This window comes from Pleurodeles waltl, chromosome 11 (genome assembly GCF_031143425.1).
Source record: "Pleurodeles waltl isolate 20211129_DDA chromosome 11, aPleWal1.hap1.20221129, whole genome shotgun sequence".
NCBI lineage: Eukaryota > Metazoa > Chordata > Amphibia > Caudata > Salamandridae > Pleurodeles > Pleurodeles waltl.
In genome coordinates this window covers 344,809,644-344,834,779 of record NC_090450.1, presented here as the reverse complement: position 1 = coordinate 344,834,779, position 25,136 = coordinate 344,809,644, and the positions used below count along the sequence as shown (strand labels likewise).

The window sequence follows — 25,136 nt, the reverse complement described above, 5'->3', positions numbered from 1 at the left end:
TGATGCGACTGCACTTTGTGTGGGTGACTGCAGTGGGTGTAGCACGAGGAGAAACAGTTCTTTGAGGAGAATGCAGAGGAGAATGTGCTGGGGAAAACTGGCCTGGCGGAGATTGCTCCCTTGGCACTTTAGCTTTTGGCTGCTCAGTGTCTTAACGTCCTTGGAAAGCCAGTTTCCTTTTAAATTAGAGGAGGTGCTATAAGGATTTTTCCTGTATCCTTGTGAATGGGTATCCTTGACTGTTTCTCATCAAATTCTTCAATTTGGTGGAGTACTTCCTCGAATCTGTGGCTTTCTTTCATCTGCTTATAAAGTCCATGCTCCTCAGGGTATGAGCATTTTTATTTGGCTCCGCCGCCATTTTTTTTGGCACCGAAATGTCCATGGTGACAGTAGGCCTCGGTTCCGAAAGACTTTCAGGGTTTCGATTAGACGAGTCGATGTCAAACTTTTTCGGAGACTGTCTCGACCAGAGTCCGAAGACTTTGGCGTGGGTGTGGCCTTCTTCGATGCTGAGGGTGTTGCCTGGTCACCGCTTGATTTCTTGCGGGTAGAGCCATGGCCTTCTGGCAGTGGCGTCCCCGAGGCCTTTTGTTTGGGCTTGGAGTGGCTCTGGGTTTGGGTCGGGGCAGGCGTACTCATGTGTTGGCCTGCTGTCTGTGGTCGGTCCGCGTTAGAACCGTCCGAATCGGATCCTTGAATGGAGATGGCCATCTCCTCTTCTTCGACGTACTCCTACTCCGAGGTGCTCGGTACTCTTCGACGCCATTTGTAGTACTCTTGCCCTTCGATCCCTCAAGGTCTTCTTGGAGCAGAAGGACCTGCAGGCCTCACAAGTATCCTCTCGGTGGTCTGGTGACAAACACAGATTACGGACCCGATGTTGATCTGTGTACGGATACTTAGCGTGGCACTGTGGGCAGATTCGGAACTTGGTCCGGTCCATGAGGCTTCGCCACTTCCTGCGGTCGGGCCGAACAGGCCCTGAATGGGCACGGGAGCCCCGAAGGGCAACCGAAGGTGTGTTTCGCCGGTGCAAGATGTTTCACGATCAAAAACAATACTGGCGATTTTCTGTGTATTTAGTATTTTTCCGACTAAAAAAAACGGAGCTAAGAGGGACACGTCCGAACCCGATGGCGGAAAGAAAACAATCTGAGCTGGAGTCGATGCCCATGCGCAATGGAGCCGAAAGGGAGGAGTCACTCGGTCCTGTGGCTCAAAAAGACTTCTTCGAAGAAAAACAACTTGTAACACTCCAAGACCAACACTAGATGGTAGGAACAGTGCACAGCATGTGTATCTGCAGCTACACATGCCATCAGACTTTGAATTTCTGATATTGAAATCTATATTGCAAGAAAATAATACCAAGTTTGGTTGCTGTACAAACCAGTAGAATTGGACAACAACCTAGTTATTTTCACAAATTCTCAACATTTTTAATACCACCTCCCAGACCTGCCGAAGATTTTCTGTACAAGTCAAACCAGCAAGGGGTCTACGAACGCACCTGAGTTTGAAGTCTGGTGACTATCTCTTTGCGAGCCTTCATAACTTCTTCCAGCTTGCCGGATACCATGATTGAGAGCCCTTGATCCTTCGCGAGAGACAGCTCTAGGTGTGCTCCAGTCTTCTGCATAATATCCAGACATATCTTTGCCTGCTCCCCTTCACCAAACTGGTTCATATCCTTGTACTTCCGTTCCTCCAAGGGCACGTGGAATACCTGTACAAATACAATTCAAACAATATATAACTTAACATATTGCCTACACTGTCAGAGTCCTGCGGTCATAACAGACAGCTTGTCACCGGAAACAAATGCAACAAAAACATAACAAAATGATAGCAAACAACTGGTTCATTATTTTCCCAAATGTGCTTGGGTCCTTTCTGTGACAGTAGCCTACATGAGTATGGTTTATCACTGACGTCCCAAGGAAAGATTTCTGGTCTACGCCTCTAGAATAGTGGAGTTATTGTCTTTAGCCATGATGTGACTAGAGTCCTCAAGCTGTGCACTTTTACTTTGTAATGTTCCTTAAGCGCCCAATCGACTTTTTACCAGTGATCTCAATTGTGCAACCACCCAGAAAGAACTCATTTTACTTATATTACCTTAGCGGTAGGCTCTACTAGTGAGGGTGGCTGAAGTGCCCAGTTTGTTTTTATTGGGCAGAGAAGAGAGTCTAACTGAATGCAGTCTGGGGTTCTGGTCTAGTATATTGTGCTAGAAAAGCTGTGGCAGGTGCATGTTTCCTCACGTGGGTGCGGAAGGATGAAAGGAAGGTGTAAGGAGTGGTCTCAGTATTGTCACCCCCAAGTTGTGACAGATGCTACTGCTTTTGTCTCAGAGTGCAAACGAGGCCTGCTAACCAGACCTCCGTGCCAGTGGCCAGACCCAAAAGGGTACACCAAACTGGCTATACCCAATTGGAAATGGTCACTTACCTTTAAGTCCACAGTATACCGCACTCTGATACCCAGGGCACCTAAGTTAGAGGCACCCCAGGGCTTGCAGCACTGTGTCATCCTGGAGGACCCCAAGAAAATTGAGCCCCCCACTCAGCCAACGCTGACTGAGAGCAGTCATGCACTGCTAGCCTGACTTTGCCATTAGAAGCAATGGCAAAGCCACCATTTCCCCTCTACATCCTCATCTGTGCCAGCTACTGAATGGTCAGACCTAAGTGGACGCTACAAGGTATCAAACAACTTGTTACATTAAGTCAGATTAGTAACGCAAGCAGAAATTAATTTAACTTGTTGCACTGTACAGCTTCAGTAAAGCGGTCACGTTGCCTTTAATACTCCTGTGCATTCCTGATCACACATGGAGCCTGTAGGAAGTTGGCTCTGTATGCACTATTTCAAAGTAAGGAATAGTATGCACAGAGTCCAAGGGTTCCCCTTAGAGGTAAGATAGTGGCAAAAAGAGATAATACTAATGCTCTATTTTGTGGTAGTGTGGTCGAGCAGTAGGCTTATCCAAGGAGTAGTGTTAAGCATTTGTTGTACATACACATAGACAATAAATGAGGTACACACACTCAGAGACAAATCCAGCCAATAGGTTTTTGTATAGAAAAATATCTTTTCTTAGTTTATTTTAAGAACCACAGGTTCAAATTCTACATGTAATATCTCATTCGAAAGGTATTGCAGGTAAGTACTTTAGGAACTTCAAATCATCAAAATTGCATGTATACTTTTCAAATTATTCACAAATAGCTGTTTTAAAAGTGGACACTTAGTGCAATTTTCACAGTTCCTAGGGGAGGTAAGTATTTGTTAGGTTAACCAGGTAAGTAAGGCACTTACAGGGCTTAGTTCTTGGTCCAAGGTAGCCCACCGTTGGGGGTTCAGAGCAACCCCAAAGTCACCACACCAGCAGCTCAGGGCCGGTCAGGTGCAGAGTTCAAAGTGGTGCCCAAAACACATAGGCTAGAATGGAGAGAAGGGGGTGCCCCGGTTCCGGTCTGCTTGCAGGTAAGTACCCGCGTCTTCGGAGGGCAGACCAGGGGGGTTTTGTAGGGCACCGGGGGGGACACAAGTCCACACAGAAATTTCACCCTCAGCAGCGCGGGGGCGGCCGGGTGCAGTGTAGAAACAAGCGTCGGGTTCGCAATGTTAGTCTATGAGAGATCTCGGGATCTCTTCAGCGCTGCAGGCAGGCAAGGGGGGGGGGTTCCTCGGGGAAACCTCCACTTGATCAAGGGAGAGGGACTCCTGGGGGTCACTCCTCCAGTGAAAGTCCGGTCCTTCAGGTCCTGGGGGCTGCGGGTGCAGGGTCTCTCCCAGGTGTCGGGACTTAGGATTCAAAGAGTCGCGGTCAGGGGAAGCCTCGGGATTCCCTCTGCAGGCGGCGCTGTGGGGGCTCAGGGGGGACAGGTTTTTGTACTCACAGTCTTAGAGTAGTCCTGGGGTCCCTCCCGAGGTGTTGGATCGCCACCAGCCGAGTCGGGGTCGCCGGGTGCAGTGTTGCAAGTCTCACGCTTCTTGCGGGGAGCTTGCAGGGTTCTTTAAAGCTGCTGGAAACAAAGTTGCAGCTTTTCTTGGAGCAGGTCCGCTGTCCTCGGGAGTTTCTTGTCTTTTCGAAGCAGGGGCAGTCCTCAGAGGATGTCGAGGTCGCTGGTCCCTTTGGAAGGCGTCGCTGGAGCAGGATCTTTGGAAGGCAGGAGACAGGCCGGTGAGTTTCTGGAGCCAAGGCAGTTGTCGTCTTCTGGTCTTCCTCTGCAGGGGTTTTCAGCTAGGCAGTCCTTCTTCTTGTAGTTGCAGGAATCTAATTTTCTAGGGTTCAGGGTAGCCCTTAAATACTAAATTTAAGGGCGTGTTTAGGTCTGGGGGGTTAGTAGCCAATGGCTACTAGCCCTGAGGGTGGGTACACCCTCTTTGTGCCTCCTCCCAAGGGGAGGGGGTCACAATCCTAACCCTATTGGGGGAATCCTCCATCTGCAAGATGGAGGATTTCTAAAAGTTAGAGTCACCTCAGCTCAGGACACCTTAGGGGCTGTCCTGACTGGCCAGTGACTCCTCCTTGTTGCTTTCTTTGTTCCCTCCAGCCTTGCCGCCAAAAGTGGGGGCCGTGGCCGGAGGGGGCGGGCAACTCCACTAAGCTGGAGTGCCCTGCTGGGCTGTGACAAAGGGGTGAGCCTTTGAGGCTCACCGCCAGGTGTCACAGCTCCTGCCTGGGGGAGGTGTTCGCATCTCCACCCAGTGCAGGCTTTGTTACTGGCCTCAGAGTGACAAAGGCACTCTCCCCATGGGGCCAGCAACATGTCTCTGGTGTGGCAGGCTGCTGGAACTAGTCAGCCTACACAGACAGTCGGTTAAGTTTCAGGGGGCACCTCTAAGGTGCCCACTGTGGTGTATTTTACAATAAAATGTACACTGGCATCAGTGTGCATTTATTGTGCTGAGAAGTTTGATACCAAACTTCCCAGTTTTCAGTGTAGCCATTATGGTGCTGTGGAGTTCGTGTTTGACAGACTCCCAGACCATATACTCTTATGGCTACCCTGCACTTACAATGTCTAGGGTTTTGTTTAGACACTGTAGGGGTACCATGCTCATGCACTGGTACCCTCACCTATGGTATAGTGCACCCTGCCTTAGGGCTGTAAGGCCTGCTAGAGGGGTGTCTTACCTATACTGCATAGGCTGTGAGAGGCTGGCATGGCACCCTGAGGGGAGTGCCATGTCGACTTACTCGTTTTGTCCTCACTAGCACACACAAGCTGGCAAGCAGTGTGTCTGTGCTGAGTGAGAGGTCTCCAGGGTGGCATAAGACATGCTGCAGCCCTTAGAGACCTTCCTTGGCATCAGGGCCCTTGGTACTAGAAGTACCAGTTACAAGGGACTTATCTGGATGCCAGGGTCTGCCAATTGTGGATACAAAAGTACAGGTTAGGGAAAGAACACTGGTGCTGGGGCCTGGTTAGCAGGCCTCAGCACACTTTCAATTGTAAACATAGCATCAGCAAAGGCAAAAAGTCAGGGGGCAACCATGCCAAGGAGGCATTTCCTTACAGAGCCTATTCTACATGAAAAGCTTTCTGCCCTCTTGGTAAGACCAGCTAATGCCTCTCAAAAAGAACAGACTGCAGGCCAGGGAGGTATCCCCTCCCTTCTGGAGGAAGCCACTTGTGTGGCAGACGCAAAAGGCAGGCTTCAAAGGACAAGGAACCTTTGAAGGGCAGAGGTGTAACACAAGGGGGAGGGGTGTCTCATTCTTTAGGCAAGCAGGCAGGCAGAGGGAGCAGAGGGGAAATGAGTTGCTAAAACTGATTCCCAAGGAGCGTGTAGCCCTAAGGTAGTCATTCCCTAGGGGTGTGTTAGTGAGGTCTGAACACCAAGAAAGGGGTCTCTCCATCTTGGGAGAGGGCAGATTGGCGATTCCTGGGATAGTCAGAAGCCACACTCCACCGGAAGTGGTCACAAGATGGGAGGATACCAGATAACCCTTTGGCAGGGGTGGGGGGAGGATTCTGCCCTGAGGGCACTTTATGGACATAAAGGGGGCACCTTTGTCATCCAGACCAACCTGGAAGAACTAACTTGCTTCACTGAGAGCCCAACGAAGAGAGGGTGTGCCGTCAGACTGCACATGCTGCATCTGGTGGCTATTAAAGAGAGGTACTGTTACTGCATCAGAAAAGGTAAGTACTGGTTATTCTGCTAGAGACTTCTAAATGCAGATTCTGCACCTTATGAATAGAAACTAAAGCAGTACCCCTGTGGGTGGCGGGTCTGTGGAATGGCTCAGATCAGTAAATCATGCACAATAGATCTCGCCAGACCTCATTTTACAGGCAAAAGTACTTCATGAATGTGCAAAGGGACAACCACATAACTGTAGGTAGCTGACTTAATATAGTGGACCAAAAAGAGGTACACTGTGCTGAGAATCCAGGCAAATCCCCAAAGGTATCAGAGAGGGAAACCTGGCAACCCAAATGTACTTTTGTGGTAGTCTGGGTGAGCAGTTAGGCATGCAGAGGGTAGTGCTAAGCATGTAAAGCACACCCATGCACAGTGAGACATATACTCAAAGAAACCAGACACCAATTTATAAAACTAACATGTACTTTTGGGTCAGGGTGTCAAGACTTTGGAGCCCAGGAGGTCAGTCCCACCACTTTACCCAACATTATTCTCCAGGGATGTTTATCCCTCCGAGGGCCCCGATGGACAACAGGGTGGTGTACCAGGCGTCTTCCTCTGAGGAAGGCCAGATCTACATAATAAAAGCATTGGGCTTTATTGAAGCTCCCTGCCTTGGAATGCAGATTTGCAGGTTATCCTTTTGGAAGGGGAGTGCAATAGCCTTTGTCTTTGCGCTCTTGCGGTCAGAAACACTCGCCCATGGCGGTTAGAATCCAGTGTGTTTGTGGCAGGATGGCTAGGACTAGTCAGTCAGTTAGCAAACCAGCAGGTGGTAGGTTTTCAGGGGCACCTCTAAAGTGCTCTATGAGTGCATGTGTTAATAAATCAATTTCTGCAATCAGAGGGTTTATTAACAAGATGTTAGATACCAAACATCCCTAGTTTAAATGAAGCCATCATGTAGCTGGGGAATTCTTATTGAGCAATGTCCAGCACTTGTATTTAAAATGGCTTCACTTCACACTTACTAAGAATCGGCAAAGACATAGCAGGGGCACATCTGCTCTTGCAGTTATGTACACACATGGACTATAATGCACCCTTCCTTATGGCTGTAAGGCCTGCTGAAGGGGTGACTTACAATATTACATGCAGTATTTAGGGGGCATGGCACACAGGCTGTGTACATGGTTGTGTTTTCACATTTTGAAGGCACCTTGTCACGCAGTCTGCAATGGCAGTCTGGATTAGGTTGGTGCTGGGTCCCTTAGAGAGGCACAAGTTGTGCTGCAGCACTTAGGGACCCTCTTCAGTACCCATGCCCTATGTGCCAAGAGTAACATTTACTAGGGTCTTAGAGATGCTAAAGGGCCTGGTCACTTGGGATTAAGTGACCAGGTGTCTTGCTTTGGGAAAGCAACACTGGCACTGGGGAGATGGTTAGCAGGAACCCAGTGCATTTAAGTGAAAGTAGCAGTGAAAGCCAGGCAACAAGTGGGGGGAGGGGGTGCAGATGGAACGCACACTGCGAACAAAACCCACCTTCCTACAGTAACAGATGGGCAAATGTCCAAGACTGGCACACCACAAGCCAGAGCAGTGGTACCCGCCTTCACACTGGTGACATGAGCATGCAAGCTTTTTGGGGGCTTCTGGAGGGGGTGCTTTTTAGCTAGCCCACAGCAGAACTTAATACATAGCACAATACATCAGGATATGGTTAATTTTTACACCACCTTCTCATGCCCCCCTCCATTCCACCCGAGAATGCCACAACCAAGTGACCATCCAAACAATGGTCTCTGGTCCATTCAATGGAAAAGCTGAGGGCCCTTTTAGGGTCACAACTGTGTAGGAATTACTTCTGATTAAAGGGGTGAGGAGTGCAGAATGCCAACAAGGTGATGGGTTGTCTGATGTGGGACAGCATAACTACCTTTGCCAGTGATGACATTTTTGTCAGGAGAAACAATTTGTAGGTCTGCTAGAGGGAAAATGCCTTGATATTGTTCACTCATCTTGCTGAGGTAACGGCAATGAGAAAGACAGTTCTGGTGGTCAACAGACAGAGGGCAGCTGTGCATCGGTTCTAAGTGAATCCACGAGATGAGTGAAAAACAAATTACGGTACCATTGCGGTGTAACAAAAGTTGTTGGCAGGAACAGGTGGATCACTGTAGGAGGCTGGCTCAGTTTAACGTGTACACCTATGGTATGGTACTCTACACTGAATCCAGGCAATCCTTAGCAATAGTGTTAAGGTGCTTAAACAGCAAGAGCTCTCTTGGGGTAGCTATGGTGAGTGGCAAAAGCTTATCTAGGAGGAGTGTAAAGCACTCAATACAACAATCGTCAGTAACCGTACACAAGAAATTAACACCAGGTGTTGCAAAAAAAAAAAGGTGTAAGGAAATGCCTCCTTGGCATGGTTACCCCCTGACTTTTTGCCTTTGCTGATGCCAAGTTATGATTTCAAAGTGTGCTGGGACATGCTAACCAGGCCCCAGCACCAGTGTTCTTTTCCTAAAATGTATCTTTGCTTCCACAATTGGCACAGCCCTGGCACTCAGATAAGTCCCTTGTAACTGGTACCCCTGGTACCAAGGGCCCTGATGCCAGGGAAGGTCTCTAAGGGCTGCAGCATGTCTTAGGCCACCCTGGGGACCCCTCACTCCACACATACACACTGCTTCACAGCTTGTGAGTGCTGGTGGGGAGAAAATGACTAAGTCGACACAGCACTCCCCTCAGGGTGCCATGCCAACCTCACACTGCCTGTGGCATAGGTAAGTCACCCCTCTAGCAGGCCTTACAGCCCTAAGGCAGGGTGCACTATACCATAGGTGAGGGCATATGTGCATGAGCACTATGCCCCTACAGTGTCTAAGCAAAACCTTAAACATTGTAAGTGGAGGGCAGCCATAAGAGTATATGGTCTGGGAGTCTGTAAAACACGAACTCCACAGCACCATAATGGCTACACTGAAAACTGGGAAGTTTGGTATCAAACTTCTCAGCACAATAAATGCACACTGATGCCAGTGTGTACTTTATTGTAAAAATACACCCAGATGGCATCTTAGAGATGCCCCCTGAAAACATACCAGACTTCCAGTGTGGGCTGACTAGTTTTTGCCAGCCTGCCACACACCAGACAAGTTGCTGGCCACATAGGGAGAGTGCCTTTGTCACTCTGTGGCCAGGAACAAAGGCTGTACTGGGTGGAGGTGCTTCTCACCTCCCCATGCAGGAACTGAAACACCTGGCGGTGAGCCTCAAAGGCTCACCCCCTTTGTTACAGCACCACAGGGCATCCCAGCTAGTGGAGATGCCCGCCCCTCCGGCCACTGCCGCCACTTTTGGCGGCAAGGCTGGAGGAGATAATGAGAAAAACAAGGACTAGTCCCCCCCCCCCCCCCCAGTCAGGACAGCCCCTAAGGTGTCCTGAGCTGAGGGGACTTTTAGAAATCCTCCATCTTGTAGAAGGAGGATTCCCAATAGGATTAGGGATATGCCCCCCTCCCCACAGGGAGGAGGCACAAAGAGGGTGTTAGCCACCCTCTAGGACATCAGCCATTGGCTACTGCCCTCCCAGACCTAAAAAACACACCCCTAAATTCAGTATTCAGGGGCTCCCAGAACGAGGAAGATAGATTCCTGCAACCTAAAGAATAAGAAGGACTGCTGACCTGAAGCCCTGCAGTGAAAACTGAGACGACAACTGATTTAGGCCCAGCCCCACCGGCCTGTCTCCCTACTTCCAAGAAAACTGCAACAGCGACGCATCCAACAAGGTCCAGCGACCTCTGAAGCCTCAGAGGACTACCCTGCATCTAAAGGACCAAGAAGCTCCCGAGAACAGCGGCCCTGCTTTCTGCAACAAAGAAGCAACTTTTAAAGACCACATGTTTCCTGCCGGAAGCATGAGACTTTCCACTCTGCACCCGACACCCCCGGCTCGACCTGCGGAAAACTAGCACTACAGGGAGGACTCCCCGGCAACTGCAAGCCCGTGAGTAGCCAGAGTTGACCCCCCTGAACCCCCACAGCGACACCTGCAGAGGAAATACAGAGGCTCCCCCTGACCGCGACTGCCTGCTTCAAGGAACCAGACGCCTGGAACCAGCACTGCACCCGCAGCCCCCAGAACCTGAAGGAACCGAACTCCAGTGCAGGAGCGACTCCCAGACTACTCTCTACCTAGCCCAGGTGGTGGCTACCCCGAGGAGCCCCCACTGTGCATGCCTGCATCTTTGAAGAGACCCCCGGGTCTCCCCATTGATTCCTATTAGAAGCCAGACGCCTGTTTGCACTCTGCACCCGGCCGCCCCTGTGCCGCTGAGAGAGTACTCTGTGCCGGCTTGTGTTGTTCCCCCCCACTCCCCCCCGTGCCCTACAAAACCCCCCTGGTCTGCCCTCGGAAGACGCAGGTACTTACCTGCTGGCAGACTGGAACCGGGGCACCCTATTTCCATTGAAGCCTATGTGTTTTGCGCACCTCTTTGAACTCTGCACCTGACCGGCCCTGAGCTGCTGGTGTGGTAACTTTGGGGTTGCCTTGAACTCCCAACGTTGGGCTAAATTGGACCCAACTTTGAACCCTGTAAGTGTTTTACTTACCTGTGAACTTAACCAATACTTACCTCCCCCATGAACTGTTGATTTTTTCAGTGTCCACTTTTAAAATAGCTTATTGCCATTTTTGTCAAAACTGTACATGCTATTGTGATTATTCAAAGTTCCTAGAATACCTGAGTGAAATACATTTCATTTGAAGTATTATTTGTAAATCTTGAACCTGTGGTTCTTAAAATAAATTAAGAAAATATATTTTTCAATATAAAAACTTATTGGCCTGGAGTGAGTGAGTATGTGTTCCTCATTTATTGCCTGTGTGTACAACAAATGCTTAACACTACCCTCTGATAAGCCTACTTCTCGACCTCACTACCACAAAATAGAGCATTATAATTCTCTTTTTACCACTCTTACCTCTAAAGAGAACCCTTGGACTCTGTGCACACTATTTCTTACTTTAAATTAGTATATACAGAGCCAACTTCCTACAAAAGGTTTCTTTATTACAAGACTAAAGACTATAGTAACATCTTCACACAAAATATACACTTAAAATCAATCTATAATAGCATAGGAATACATGGGGCACCAAGCCATACACTATTGCTAATTTGCAAATAAAGAGGTGCCAGTGCTCAAAGCCCTTCTCTTAAACACGAGGCTGCAGTAATTAAATCTGCCAGCACTGAATACTGAGGCAGCGTAATCCTGAAGCCATCTCGGGCCTCTTCAATCCATTTAGGGCCACCCCAGTCCCTTCAGCTCACCCAGCAACTTTCTACTTTCTCCCTTTATGACGCTTTTTAGTTTTTCCTTCTTCCATCTTTCCCATATGTGTATTTTGCTCGCAGCAAATGCTTGAGGCATAAGAATAGCCCCGGCCGTCACAAATAAGTGTCGGTGCTCAATATAAGAAAGTGGTATACGAATGGAGATGCCCAATCAAGGTAAGTGTGCCAGGATCCCAGTGGCCAGGGGAGTAAGTAAATACCAGAAATAAGTATAAGAAATCCCTCATGCGCCCAGGTGCAGAGTTTTTAAATCAAGCCATGTGTCCCATAGGCTAACATAGGACCGTCGTGGTTGGATTTTTATGGATTTAGGACCCTTACCAGTGGACCCCAAAGAAAACCAGTTGGCACAAGGAAGGTAGGAGAGTACCCATCATCCCCCCCCACCCCCAATCCGTGGATACCCATAAGACCGGAGTAACTACACCTGGGAATCCAGGTGCATAGGGGTAAAGTGGAGTCGGAAACCCTCAGAGTCAATGGAGGCCTCTATTGTCCATTTGCTGTTGCGACGCGTGGACCAGGGTGGTGGAACCAGAATGTAGATTACAGTCTTTAAGAACCTGGAAAAGAAGGGGACAGGGTCCAGACCACTCGGAGATGTCCAGGTGGTGCAAGTAGGCAATGCCCAACCTTTTGGAGGTGAAGTTTCTACAAGACTGAAGGAGAAAAGGGGTCAGTGACCAGCAAGGACACCAGCAAGCATTGGCAAATGCAAATAGTAGTCGCAAGTTAAGTTTTACGTTTTTGAGGACAGGCAAGGTCCTAGTGACTCGACCATTGGAAGAGAGCCAGGACAGGCCTTCAGCAACAAGGAAAGCCAGCAGGACTCACTCTGAGCCCCGAGTGACCCACTGGCAGCAGGGACAGGGAGGCCTCAACAGCACAACAAAACAGAAGTCTCATGCCACAAGAGCAGCAGAGTGGAAGCTGATCTTGGAGTTGCAAAATACTGGAGGTTGGGGCTTCTTGGAGCCTGAAGATCATGTTGGAGGCCGAACAAGCAAGCCTTGGCAAGAACAGTAGCAGAGCACAGGGTTTCTGGTCCAGTAGCTGCAACAGGGACCCCAGGGTCTCTCTCCCAAGTGGATCAGAAGACCAGAAGGACCCGAAGAGGACCGCAGAAACACCACCTGTGCTGCAGTGCCTTTCGATTCTGCAGGACAGCAGGATCTACCAATCGGTTGTCGTGGTCTTGAGGTGCCTTCAGATACAGGGGAGTGATGCCTTCACTCCAAGGGAGATTCCTTCTTGCAGTCCTCGTGACCCCTGTGTGCATTTTTCAATAAATCCAACACTGGCATCAGTGTGATTTTAGTAAGCTGAAACATTTGATACCAAACTTCCCAGTCTTCAGTGAAGCAATCATGGAGCTAAGGAGTTCGTAATGGCAGACCCCCAGCCCATTTAGTCAATATGGCCACACTGCACTTACAAAGTCTAAGAATGGACTTACACTGTTGGGGCAAATTGCTCACGCAGCTATGCTCTCACCTGTGGCACAGTGCACCCTGCCTTAGGGCTCTAAAGCCTGCCAGAAGGGTGACTTACCTATGCCACAAGCAGTGGTTTGTGGGTATGGCGCCCAGGGACAAATGTCATGTAGACTACCTTTTTCTCCCCACCAACACACAATCTGCAATGGCAGTGTACATGTGTTTGGTGTGGGATCCCCTAGGGTGGCAAAATACATGCTGCAGCCCTCAGAGACCCAGCCTGGCCACAGGGACCTTGGTACCACTGGTACCTTTTATCAGCGACTTAACTGTGTGGCAGTTGTGGAAGCCAAGGTACAGTTTAGGAAAGAATACAGGTGCTGGGGCCGGGTTAGCAGGATCCCAGCAAACAATCAAGATAGCATCAGATATCAGGCAAAAAGTGGGGGTAACCATGCCAAAAGGGTACTTTCCTACACAACCCCATGCCAAATGAAAGAGGATGAGGCTAACCTTTTCCAAGGCAGTCGTTACTGTCCAGGTGTAAGAACCTGAAAAGTCCATCTGCATTGGCATTCCCAGGTCTATGTTCCAGTGTTAGGTCCATTCCCTGTAGGAAGATGGACCACCTCAAAAGTTTAGGGTTCTCACCTTTCATTTGCATTAGCCATCTGAGAGGTTTGTGGTCGGTCAAGTCAGCATCAGATATCAGGCAAAAAGTTTAAGTGTCTGAAAGTGTATATCATGCCAAAAAGGGCACTTTACCCAAATGGTGGAGTTTTGGATCAGGGTGAACTCCACTCCGCAAAGGAAGTGGTCACCTAGGTGGCTTACTGACCTCAAAGTTAAAAAGCCCACTGGCTACTACCCTTCGTTCTCCTTAATGCCCCCTAAATTGAGTATTTAAAGCACCCCTAATACCAGGACTTCAGACCTTTTCCGTACACTAAAAGAGTGGACAAGAAGCATGCTGAACCAGAGAACCAAGTAGCATGACTGACTTTTTTTTAAAGAAAAGTAAAGAAAACAAATTGGTTTGTATATAGACACAAACAATATAATTTCAAACAAACACATAATTAGGTACAAAGAGTATCTTTACAACTTGTAGTGCCATATTGTTGAAGAGCATAAAGAGCTTATGACAAGCAGCATGCTAATATCTTTCAAAAATGTGAACTTTTTTTGTATCAACACACAGCACATTATTCAAAGTGCTTATGCTGGTTAAAATACTAATCCTTTCAAAATTGTGACTACTAGGTGAGCACAAACCCTTAATACAGTAGAAAGTTGCCTCCAATCGGGTCCAAATACATTGAAATTTATTTAAGTTGCCAGTTAACATAGCAAATACTTCCTCAAATATTCCTACTTGCTTCAACTTTGTCAAGCACTCCTGTGGGGTAGGTGGTATTATCATACACCAGCAATGAAGACTCAGGGACCTTGCAACAGCTACTGATGCCGTGATGAAGCTTTCATAGTGTCCAACTTGAAGCGCCAGAGTCATCATTTTAACTTGGAGGTACCTGTATTCTTTGGCTTATAAAATGGAATATATTGCCCCAAAACATTAACTTTGGACATTCAAGGAAAAAAGAATGAGCCCAATCCCCTTTTAAACACCTAAAGCACACATTGGGAACAGACATACCTTTTATGGATAGCTTGAGGGGTATAGTATGCTAGCCAACATGTTAAAAACACATTCTTTTGGAATTTGCTGCCTGCAGTTCATCAAAAGCATAAGATGGAGATTGCTTCCCAGTCCCTAGCTGTCAATTTACATCCTCTCTTGTTCAATCCTGGTTAAATGCCTTTCTATGCATGGTGAGTCGATATACTTCCACAAAGCTCTGTACTTATTTCCTATTCCTACTAATTGGCTCTTTTACCATAGATTATTAAGGGCTTCAGAGTACAAATGCATTTCTTGCAAGCTACTATTTATCATACTTGTCAATTGATTGTAGCTATACCACAATTTAGGCGCTTCAATCCAAACTCCTATTTCCACCCAGTTAGCTAACCGCATACCAGAAAAAAAAGAGAAAAAAAAAAACAGTTAAATACCCTTTGGCATTCCAAATTGAACAAATTATATCTGGGATTGCTAACTCTAGCGTCTGGGAATCCGGAAACCTAACCCATCTATGGCAAACTGGAATTTGCTTTGACTTAAAGAACTTTTGCACTAACTAATTAATATCCACTAGCATAGTATAATTTGTTTTTTTGGGGAGTTTTGCCATTTTCCAAAAATACGGGCAGACTACCTCTACTCTTGTACCATTTTTCTCAGGACAAAACGTATTGAAACCACCCCTTGTACCGCTATTAACTAGCCCCCTTTTCACCATTTCCAGCCATGCAGCCTGGTAGTACAAAGAAAAGTCCGGTAGAGCAAAACAACTGTGCTCTTTATCCAATGTCGAATGGCATATTTTACTCTGGGATGCTTTCCTGCCAATAAAAACTTGACAATAAGGGGGTCCAGTTGTTAAAACATGTATTGTTGACCTTTACAGGGAGATTGGCAAAGAAATAAAAATAAGGGTAGTACTGACATTTTGATTAATGAGGCTTTGCCTATTATTGTAAGTGGGAGTAAGGACCATTTTTCTAACAGTCATTTCACTTTAAACAGCTTTTTTTCCATAATTAGTCATAAAAAGTTACATGTAATTGGGTCACCATAATCCGGAGATATCTTTTGGGCCAATTGTCACCATAACTCTGAGCTAGCGCAGGGGGCATGACTAATGGATAAGCATTAAATCTCAGTTTTTTCTTGGTTGACCTCAAACTCCCGCCCCCCCCTTAAAATGATTGATATAATATTGAATAATACCAAATATCCTCTCAATATTAGGCTGATCTGCCTTTAGATAAAGCACTAGATCATCCACAAATATTTTTAGTTTTCACATACCTTGAAAGAATATTGTTTGTGCTCCATATACATTCTGCTATTGCTTCTATTAATAATGTAAAGAGCACAGGGGGGCACTGGACATCCCTGTCACATGCCACAATTTATCTTCACCTTGACAGCTGGCCTTGTATTAATAATAACACAAGTTCCAGCACCTTGATACAATTATTTTAGCATTAATATCATGCGGGCTGGAAACCCACATTTTGGTAATGTAAACAATAAAGCGTCCCAAAATCACAACAAATAATGCTTTTTCAGCATCAACCATTGCGATTACTGCCCTATCCTGGGTACGAGAGAAGTAATTTATCGCCTGGACCAAATAATACATATTAGCGGCCAATGAACAGTTTGGCAGGAACCCACACTGATCCCTATGAAGCAATGATCGGCCTGCTTCAACTATACGGGATGCCCAAATCTTAGGAAGTAATTTAAAATTAGCATTAAGCAGGCTTATACAATAGGATCTGGTATTAAGAGGATCTTTTCTCTTTTTGTTTTTAAAAAAATTGACAAATAAAGACTATTTAAAAGGCACTGAAATAATATCTGCATTAATCCTATTAAATCGACACCAAATGGGGCGGTATCTCCTTACAAAAGATATTAGAAACTTCTGTTAGAATGACATCTATTCCAGTAGCTTTGGCATTGGGCATTTGGGGTAGAGCACTGACTGCTTCCTCCTCAGTAATGTCTGCTATAATACACGCATGCTGCGCACCCCTGTCAATCTTGGAAGTTCAAAAGGAGTGTAAAATTGCTCTAAGCTGGATCTAGCAGCATCTTTATTTTGTCCGTAGATATAATATTGCAGAAAGATATGGGTGATTGTAGCCTCCTCATTGTAAAACAAATTTGAGACAGAGTCTCTAATCTCCCTATTATGAAGTGATACTTGTTTCCCTCTTACGGACTACGCCAACAACTTGCCCACTATCCGACTTTCTTCGTATTGTTGCTGCAAAAAGTTCCTTGAGCTAGTGATTTCTACACAGACATAAAAGTTGCAAAGCCTCTACCTAGCTTCTTCAAAAGCTTGTTTATGGTCATGCCCATTTACTTCTTTGTTTAGAGAATTATGAGTTTGATCAAGGGCCTTTTGAAGTTTGTTGATATGAGGTTCCTGGACCAGTCGTTGGACAGATTTATACACAATGACCTGGCCACGGAATGCTGCTTTAAGTGACTCCCATACTGAAAATGGGGATGCTGTGCCATGATTAATCTTGAAAAACTACTGAATAAATTTGCGTGTTTCATTCACCCATTCATAGTTCGTCAGGACATACCAAGGCGTCAGCATATCTTTGAAAACTGAATATTCTTTACTACCAAATTAATACTAACCAGTGCATGGTCGGAAAGTGGGTTTGTCCAGATCTCAGTCCCTTCCCATTTAGCTGTTTCAGGAATCAAAAAAAAAAAAAAAAAAACACACAGTATGGTAAGCGGTACTCTGACTCGAAAGGCAGGTAAAATTAGCCTGTCCACTGTGGTCATATCTCCATGGATCTATTAAACTAAGACACCTTTTAATTGTAGCTATTCCTTCAGCTATTTTAGGTTACAACTGCTTTTTAAATTTATTGGAAGCATCAAGCTTAAGATCCTGTATAAAACTGAAATCCCCTTACCCCAAAATTAGCGGACCTGTTGAGCTTATGACCCCCTGAACCTGTACTTTCGGGGGGTGGAGGGGAAAAAAAAAAAAAATCACCCTTCCTCATCTCTGACGACATTGGTTTTGGCCCAGTTGAATCTTCTAGGCAGGAGAATCGCAACCCCACGTACCACTAACCCAGCAGATGAGAAAAAAGCATGCAAATAGGCCTCGGATATAGACGTTTTGGGCAAATTCTCCTTCAAATGGTTCTCTGGCAGAAAAACTACTGCTGGGTTGAATGTAGTCAACCAATTCATTGTGGATCGATATTTTCACTTACTTAAGATACCACTGATATTACATGAAAGAATCAAAATTTTAGACGTTGCTCAGCTGGTCTAACACTGCTCCCCCCACGGAGTTGCATACTTCATTATTTACTCATTGTCTTGTTGCCTTTACTAAAAGTAGGACTCCCTTACGTAAATGGCCCCTCTGGCAGATTGTGAATTTATACAGTTCATTTCTATTAAAAACCCACCAAGAGTGCCCTACCCAACCTATAGGAGGAAAAGCTCACATAATCCCCTATAATCCGTAACTACTGCGCGGATAAGCCCATGGCCTGCTCAGAACGGGAGCTACTGCCGGTCCTTCCTCCCCTCCAAAAAAAGGAAGAGAAAAAACAAATAAATAAATAAATAAAGAGACCGGGGATAAAGAAAAGCCCCATCTTTGCAACTTTAACCAATTATAGTCTCGGAACCACCAATTCCCCCCCCCCCCCCCCCCCCCACAATCTCCTTTTGCCCTGCCCATTATTAAATCTAATTACATTAGATGAAAAAACATAAGGATCTGCCCGTCGGCATTAAATAACCACAATCAACACTGATCAATAATACTGACAGCAACAGTTTCTTATCACATGGTCTCATTATCCACCATTATCAGTCAGGCTTAACCGTATCCAAGAGACTGAGTGCTTTGCAAAGTAGTACATATACGAAATGGACCCTTAAATAGGACTTTTAGTCTGTGCCCCTGTTGTTTCAAATAGGGGAGGATCAAGCCTGCCAAATCTAGCCTTCTTCCGTCTGAAACAACGGATCTATCAGAATATACTTGAGTTTGCTCATTCCCTGCGAAAGAAAAAAAAATCCTGTTAAATTGCTTTAGAAAGAATACACTCTTCAATCCTGTAATCAGAAAAATTTACTGTAATAGTACACGGATACTTTTCATGTGGATGCTGTTGAGGAGCTACCCTATGGGCTTGCATGAATGTCAAATCAGGTGGTGGATCTTCCAGAATTTGTGGCCTGATCAGAACATCCATAAAGTGAAGCATGTCCAGAGGTTAAAACTTAAAGCATAATTTTCCATCTCTTCCATCTTAGACTGGGATCCAGACAACTTTAATGGCATTATGCACAGCTCAGAATCAGACTACAGAACGATCTTCCAAGTTTGACACTCAGTTCCAGTTCCTGAAAACGTGTCAAAGTTGGCTAATTGAACAGTCCACTTTAACAAGTCTTTGATTAATGATTGCAGTTTCGCTTTGTTGAAAGTCTTTAAGCTTGCGTACTTCCATCAAAATTGTCTCAAGTAGGGCATATGACTGCACTTGGGGGAGATCCCCCATCATCTTTGCCTGTCCATCATCTTGTTGCTCTCCTTAACTATCTGGTGTATCTCCCCCATGTATAGAGGTTTGTGCAACATCTGTCTCTGTGGACTGCTAGATTAGCTTCTGGCCTCCACCAGATGAGGGATCTCTTGGCGATAACTGCCTTGCTGCCCTATGATTCCAGGGATCCCCACTTTGCTTTCGAGATTTCCATCAACGGAGAGAGCTATGCCAGATTAGGTCTTGCAGACTCCTGTAGTCCCTTGCCAATGCCCCGCCCACAGATGGAAGGGCATTTACTTGTAAGAAAAAATAAATAAATTATAGCCCGCCTTCCCTCAAGAGCCCCTTTTTGAACCTCAGGGCGAGAGGGCCCTCCCTGGATGTTTTTTTTTGGGGGGGGGGGGGGGGGGGGGGGAGAGACAGGGGTGTTAGAACAGGCATTGTTGCTAGTACCTCAAGGAGATTAGCGGGGGAGGGCATGTCCTGGCCAATTACTGGGACCTTTTTATTTCTGGTCTAGGGATCTCCAAATCTAGATTTACTGGACCTTGACAGTGATTCTCAAGGTAATGCAGCCTTAGCTATCACTGCCCCAGAGAAGTGACTCAATATTTTGCCCTTCTGTGCAATCAGAGGGCAGATGTCTGCTTTTTGCCCTTTTTAACGGTGAAGGGAGAGTACGATGAACCTGGGCTAATGTTAGAGTCCCTATTGGACAGCTGCCACATTTCAACCTCCAGGCCTAGTCCACATCCTTGTCCTGACCAACCAGGCCCGCAGTTCAGGAATTCACACATGCAGGTGGCATAACCAAAATTCATGTTAGCCTGCTGCGTATTAGTCTGGTGCTTTGTACTACTGTCATCACTAAGGAGGCCCTCCTTTTCCTCTCTCCTCAAACCATACTGGGGACAACCACCATCCTGGAAAACTTCCAAAAGCACACACCCGGCAGATGACCTTATCTGGATCACTTATTTGATATGGGGGCCTGACTCAGCAACCCTCATCCACTGCAGATAAAAGGTAAGTGATAAACAGAATCATATGAACACACTCGCCCAAAAGAGAAAAACCTGGAAGCCCCTGAAGCACCTAGGCCTCCTCTGTGAGGCGCCCTACTCTGCTGAATAAAACTTTGCGCAGCAGGCACAGTCAACCTCTCAAATTGCCACACAGCAGTTAAAAGCCAGCAGCTCCTTATTCGTGATGCCGTATCTCCTTGCGACTCCTTGCTTCGGCCTCACTCTCCACAATCAAATGCAGGCCCAACTCAGTACACCATGCTGCCACCTCAGAGACGCATACAACTTTGCGTCATTGTGTGGGGGAGCTCACAGCACACCTACCAACAGATTATGCGGGACATGTCAGCTGGCCGCACAACTGACTTGGTACCAACCCAGCCTGCCTGTGGAGCAGACACTTGAGGAGCAACTGACCTGTCCTGCCATTGCTGCCTCGAAGATACTGGGAGAGCTGCCAGTGCTTCTCAAAAAAACAAGAACAACTCCCTTGGCGTAGAAGAGCTGCTCCCCTACATCCATAAGCCCCCAATACAGAACTGAGAGGACCAGGAACACCAGAAAACAGACGCCAGACATACCCACTGCACCAAGCTAAAGTGGGCCAACTGTGTCAGCGTGGTCCCCAGGCCCTTCGAGATTAGGTTCAACCAGAGTTTGCCAGTGTGCACTTCAGGACGGCGTCTGCAACCTGTTTCTGCAGATCCCCACCCCCTGCAACCACAAGTGAGTGTGAGACAGAAACCAGGCACCTCAGGACACCTCTGTACCTGTCCGCACCGGAAGGTGAAGAGAACCAGTCTCCCACATCTCCCAACCTTGAGACCAAAGACCACTTGTTGGTTTGATCGGACTGACTGGACCCCCAGTCCATGCTTGAAAACTTTGTGCCCCACACCCAGTGCACCCCCTTTCCCCCAACAAGGAATTTTAGCACCAGACCGGATGCCAGAAGGCACCACTGAACCCACGTCCTGCAGCCTGAGGAAGAGAGGACCGACAGTATCCCCACATGCCCAAGGGCCTGAATGGTCAAGTTCTGCTGTGGGCTCCCCTGGACTAACGTTACAGCCCAGCCCAATCCATCCCTACATCAACCGTGCGATTAAACCGTTGCCCATTTAGGTGAATAGGACACCCAACACCATAACACCTCTGCACCTGGACGCCCCAGAGCCTCCAGTTGGTGTGACCTTGGACCAAACTGCGAGTCAAAAAGTGCTATCGAGTGTGCATCGATATCAGGAGAGTGTCTACGAACCTAAATTGAGTTTGGCACCGATGCAAGGCCCATAGCGGATCTTGCTAGCACTGAGGGCTGACTGGCGAGTCCCAGGTGGAGATGCTCATGGTCCTTAGTGGCATGAAGACGCACAAAAGGGAGCCTAGTATGGCAGAAGCTGCTGCATGGAAATTTAGGCAGCCTCAGTACAAAGGTGGGAATCTGCCCTGAAGAAAAACAGCTTCAAGATTAAGATCGTGAGGCATGTTGACACCCTTGGGCCTCCTCTTGAGTTAGAGTGTGGCAGGGAGAGACTTGCTTAGACTTCTTATGCTTTTTTCCCCACTTGCACAAAAAACTGACTATGATGTGTCACAGAAAACCTCGAGAACAAAGCATGCCCGTTTAGACCAGTCATGGCATGAGTCCTTCGATGTTTAGCCACGTAGAGCTTCACTTCAAGGTCCTGGATGGCCTTCGGATTTATCAATGAGCAGCTACTGCAGATCTCCAAGTCACAAAAATCCTGTACACACTCTTAGGAAACAGTTGCAGGTTGGCAAAGACTTAAGCATCCTTGTAAGTCGCAGGTAATTTGTAGCCCTCGTACCCAGGGCATGAGTACTAAAAAGGGCCCCTAAGGGCTGCTGCATGTATTTTGCCACCCTACGGGATCACACCCAAATTGCATGAAGACTGCCATCTCAGGACGCGTGAAATGGAGCAAACCATTTTGAAAACACGACATTGCACAAACCCTGTGTTCAATGCCCACAATCGCTGTAACTAATACATTTAAGTCACCCATACAACAGGTCTTGGAACTTTACATGCGAGGGCACATCTGCATGAGAAGAGGTACCCCTGTGATGCCTAGTTCCATTACTAGACAAAGCAAGTCTTCAGGAAGCCATTTTGAGGACATGTACTGGGCACTGGTCACTTCAAGTTACCCAGCTACCTGATGGTTCAACTGAAAACAGGTGTTAGGTTACAAAAACGTCACCTTAATCCGTACTGATGCCAGTATCTGATTACGATATGCACCCGGAGGGCATCTTAGAGGTACCCCCCTAAAAAACCTACTACTCCTTCAGTATGCTGGCTGACAGGTACCAACCAGCTGGCCATCACACACTAATATGCTACCCTGAGGTGGGAGCCCACACACTCAGAGACCAGAAAATGCCTGCTCCAGAGGAAAGTGATCACACCTCCTCCAGCAGAATGGCTAGCGATATAACATATCAGAACCAGAGGTTTCAAAGCCCCCTCTCCCCAAGTGAGGCCTGAGGCTCATTTGGCACCAGAGTAGGCAAGAAATTAATATATAGGAGGCCTGTTGCACTTTTAGGCTAGTCACACCACTAAGGTGCGCTACCTGAAGTGCACAGCCAAGGAAGTGATTAAACATTGTTTTTGGAGAAAGCAGGAACGTTTGGTCAGGAATATGCTGACTCTCACAGGAAGTGGTCATATCCGGGGTGCAGTTAACCCAGGGGGTAAGTAGCAGTGAGCTACTACCCTACACTCCCCTAAATTCGGTATTTAGGGTGTTCCCCAGCACCAGAAATTCAGACTCATCTTCTGGGAACCGCAGCAAGGACAAAGAAGAGGCGAAGTCATACACCAAAATGGGCATCAAACCCTGCCTGGCTGCTTTGCACGGTGATATTCACAAAGATTGTCAAGCCAAGAAGCTGAACAGCCTCCCCCAAACCCTTTGAGGACTATTCCACCTTTCAAGAATCAAACAGCATTTCCACTTGGGTGAAGGAGCAATCCCCCTGCAAATGTAGGCACCAACGACGACTGTTTTGCTGCCCATCCGGCACACAAAGGCAGCAACTGGCCAGGAAAAAGTCATCATGAGCCCAGGAGATCAGCCCTGTCCCAGTCAGTAAGCCGCAAAGCACTGACCCCTTCAAGAGTCTCAGCACCAATACCCTGGGTAACGGAGCCCTTGCACCTACCAAGGCGGTTTGTGTCAAGCCCAGAAACCATTGACTACAACCTGCCCACAAGGGACTTAAGAATCCACAAAGACTACACCTAGAGTTACCCTGATGCTCCGTTTTCTCTCCTCCCAGGTTACCAAAACCAAGTGAGAGCCTTTAACTGCAGCGACCAACCTAACACCTCCGCACCAGAGTCCTCCAGCCCAGGCCCAGCCCTGTGCAATAACCCCCCGACCCCCAAACACACCCCCACCCCTCACCTTTTTACTTGAATAACCTAAAGCATCTAAATTACTTACCTAATACAAATGATCCTGACGTCTAAGTATATATAAACAAGCATTAGCATAGCCATAAGTCTTGCTTTTGGGACCTTATAAGTTTTTAGCCATGCAGCACATTAAACCTTTATCAGAAATAAACTCTGCTTCTGCATTCCTTCGTAAGCTTGGCTTTAGACTGTAACTGTCAGAAAATCCGACGGATTGCCACAATAAAAATAGTATTTGGAAGAAACATGGTGATGTAACCATATAGTTCGCCCCTAGAGGACATAACCACATTAAAAGAGAAGGGCAGAGACACTGTAGTGTAACCATGTATTCAGCCCGTAGAGGGCAAAGAGCATTACACATTTTCAGGCCTAGCAGGACTGCTAGAATATTATTATAAACAAGGCCCTTACAACACAAAATACACCCAGCTGTAAAGCAAAAGCTCCAGCCACAAGAGAGCTTAAACAGACATTGAATGGTGGGAGAGGATATGAATTTGCCAACCCCACCAAAACCTAGTGTGTGGACCCAGACAATGAGCTGGGCAGTATGTACATCGTGTTGAATGATGGTGGTGGCCCCATTCTTCTAAGACCACCACAGGCAGAGTTATGGGCAAAAATGTGTTGTAAAAGGAATGCCCCGCAGACCATTATGGTGCAAGTTTGCTGAGTGCAGTAAATTGAAAATGTCACTTACCCAGTGTACATCTGTTCGTGGCATTAGTCGCTGCAGATTCACATGTTGTGCATAGCCCGCCATCTGGTGTTGGGTCGGAGTGTTACAAGTTGTTTTTCTTCGAAGAAGTCTTTCGAGTCACGAGACCGAGGGACTCCTCCTCTTTTGCTTCCATTGCGCATGGGCGTCTACTCCATCTTCGATTGTTTTCCCCGCAGAGGGTGAGGTAGGAGTTGTGTGTGTTAGTAATAGTGCCCATGCAATGGAGTGCATAAGTATGTACCAATTAAGGTTTAAGTAATATATTTACAAATGTACAAATGTTGAAGATTACTTCCAAACGGCTACAGGCTCCCGGGGAGGCGGGTGGGCACATGTGAATCTGCAGCGACTAATGCCACGAACAAATGTACACTGGGTAAGTGACATTTTCAGTTCGATGGCATGTGTAGCTGCAGATACACATGCTGTGCATAGACTAGTAAGCAGTTATCTCCCCAAAAGCGGTGGCTCAGCCTGTAGGAGTGGAAGTAGTTTGAAATAAAGTTCTTAGTACGGCTTGACCTACTGTGGCTTGTTGTGCGGATAGCACGTCTACACAGTAGTGCTTAGTAAATGTATGAGGCGTAGACCATGTGGCTGCCTTACATATCTCGTGCATTGGAATATTCCCTAGGAAGGCCATGCTAGCGCCTTTCTTTCGGGTTGAGTGTGCCCTTGGTGTAATGGGCAGCTCCCTTTTTGCTTTAAGGTAGCAGATTTGGATGCACTTAACTATCCATCTGGCTATACCCTGTTTTGATATTGGGTTTCCTGTATGAGGTTTTTGGAATGCAATAAACCGTTTTGTTTTTCTGATTTCTTTTGTTCTGTCAATGT

General features: G+C 46.9%; 1 protein-coding gene across 2 annotated transcripts in view; it reads right to left on the bottom strand.

Annotated features, from left to right (window-relative positions):
• HDLBP (high density lipoprotein binding protein) overlaps positions 1–25,136 on the bottom strand; it is a 671,758-nt gene that overhangs the window by 508,082 nt on the left and 138,540 nt on the right. For both annotated transcript variants that reach the window (XM_069213644.1, XM_069213643.1), the window contains exon 5: positions 1,514–1,729. In XM_069213644.1, the coding sequence (XP_069069745.1) occupies positions 1,514–1,729 (216 nt within the window). The remainder of the gene's footprint in view (positions 1–1,513; positions 1,730–25,136) is intronic.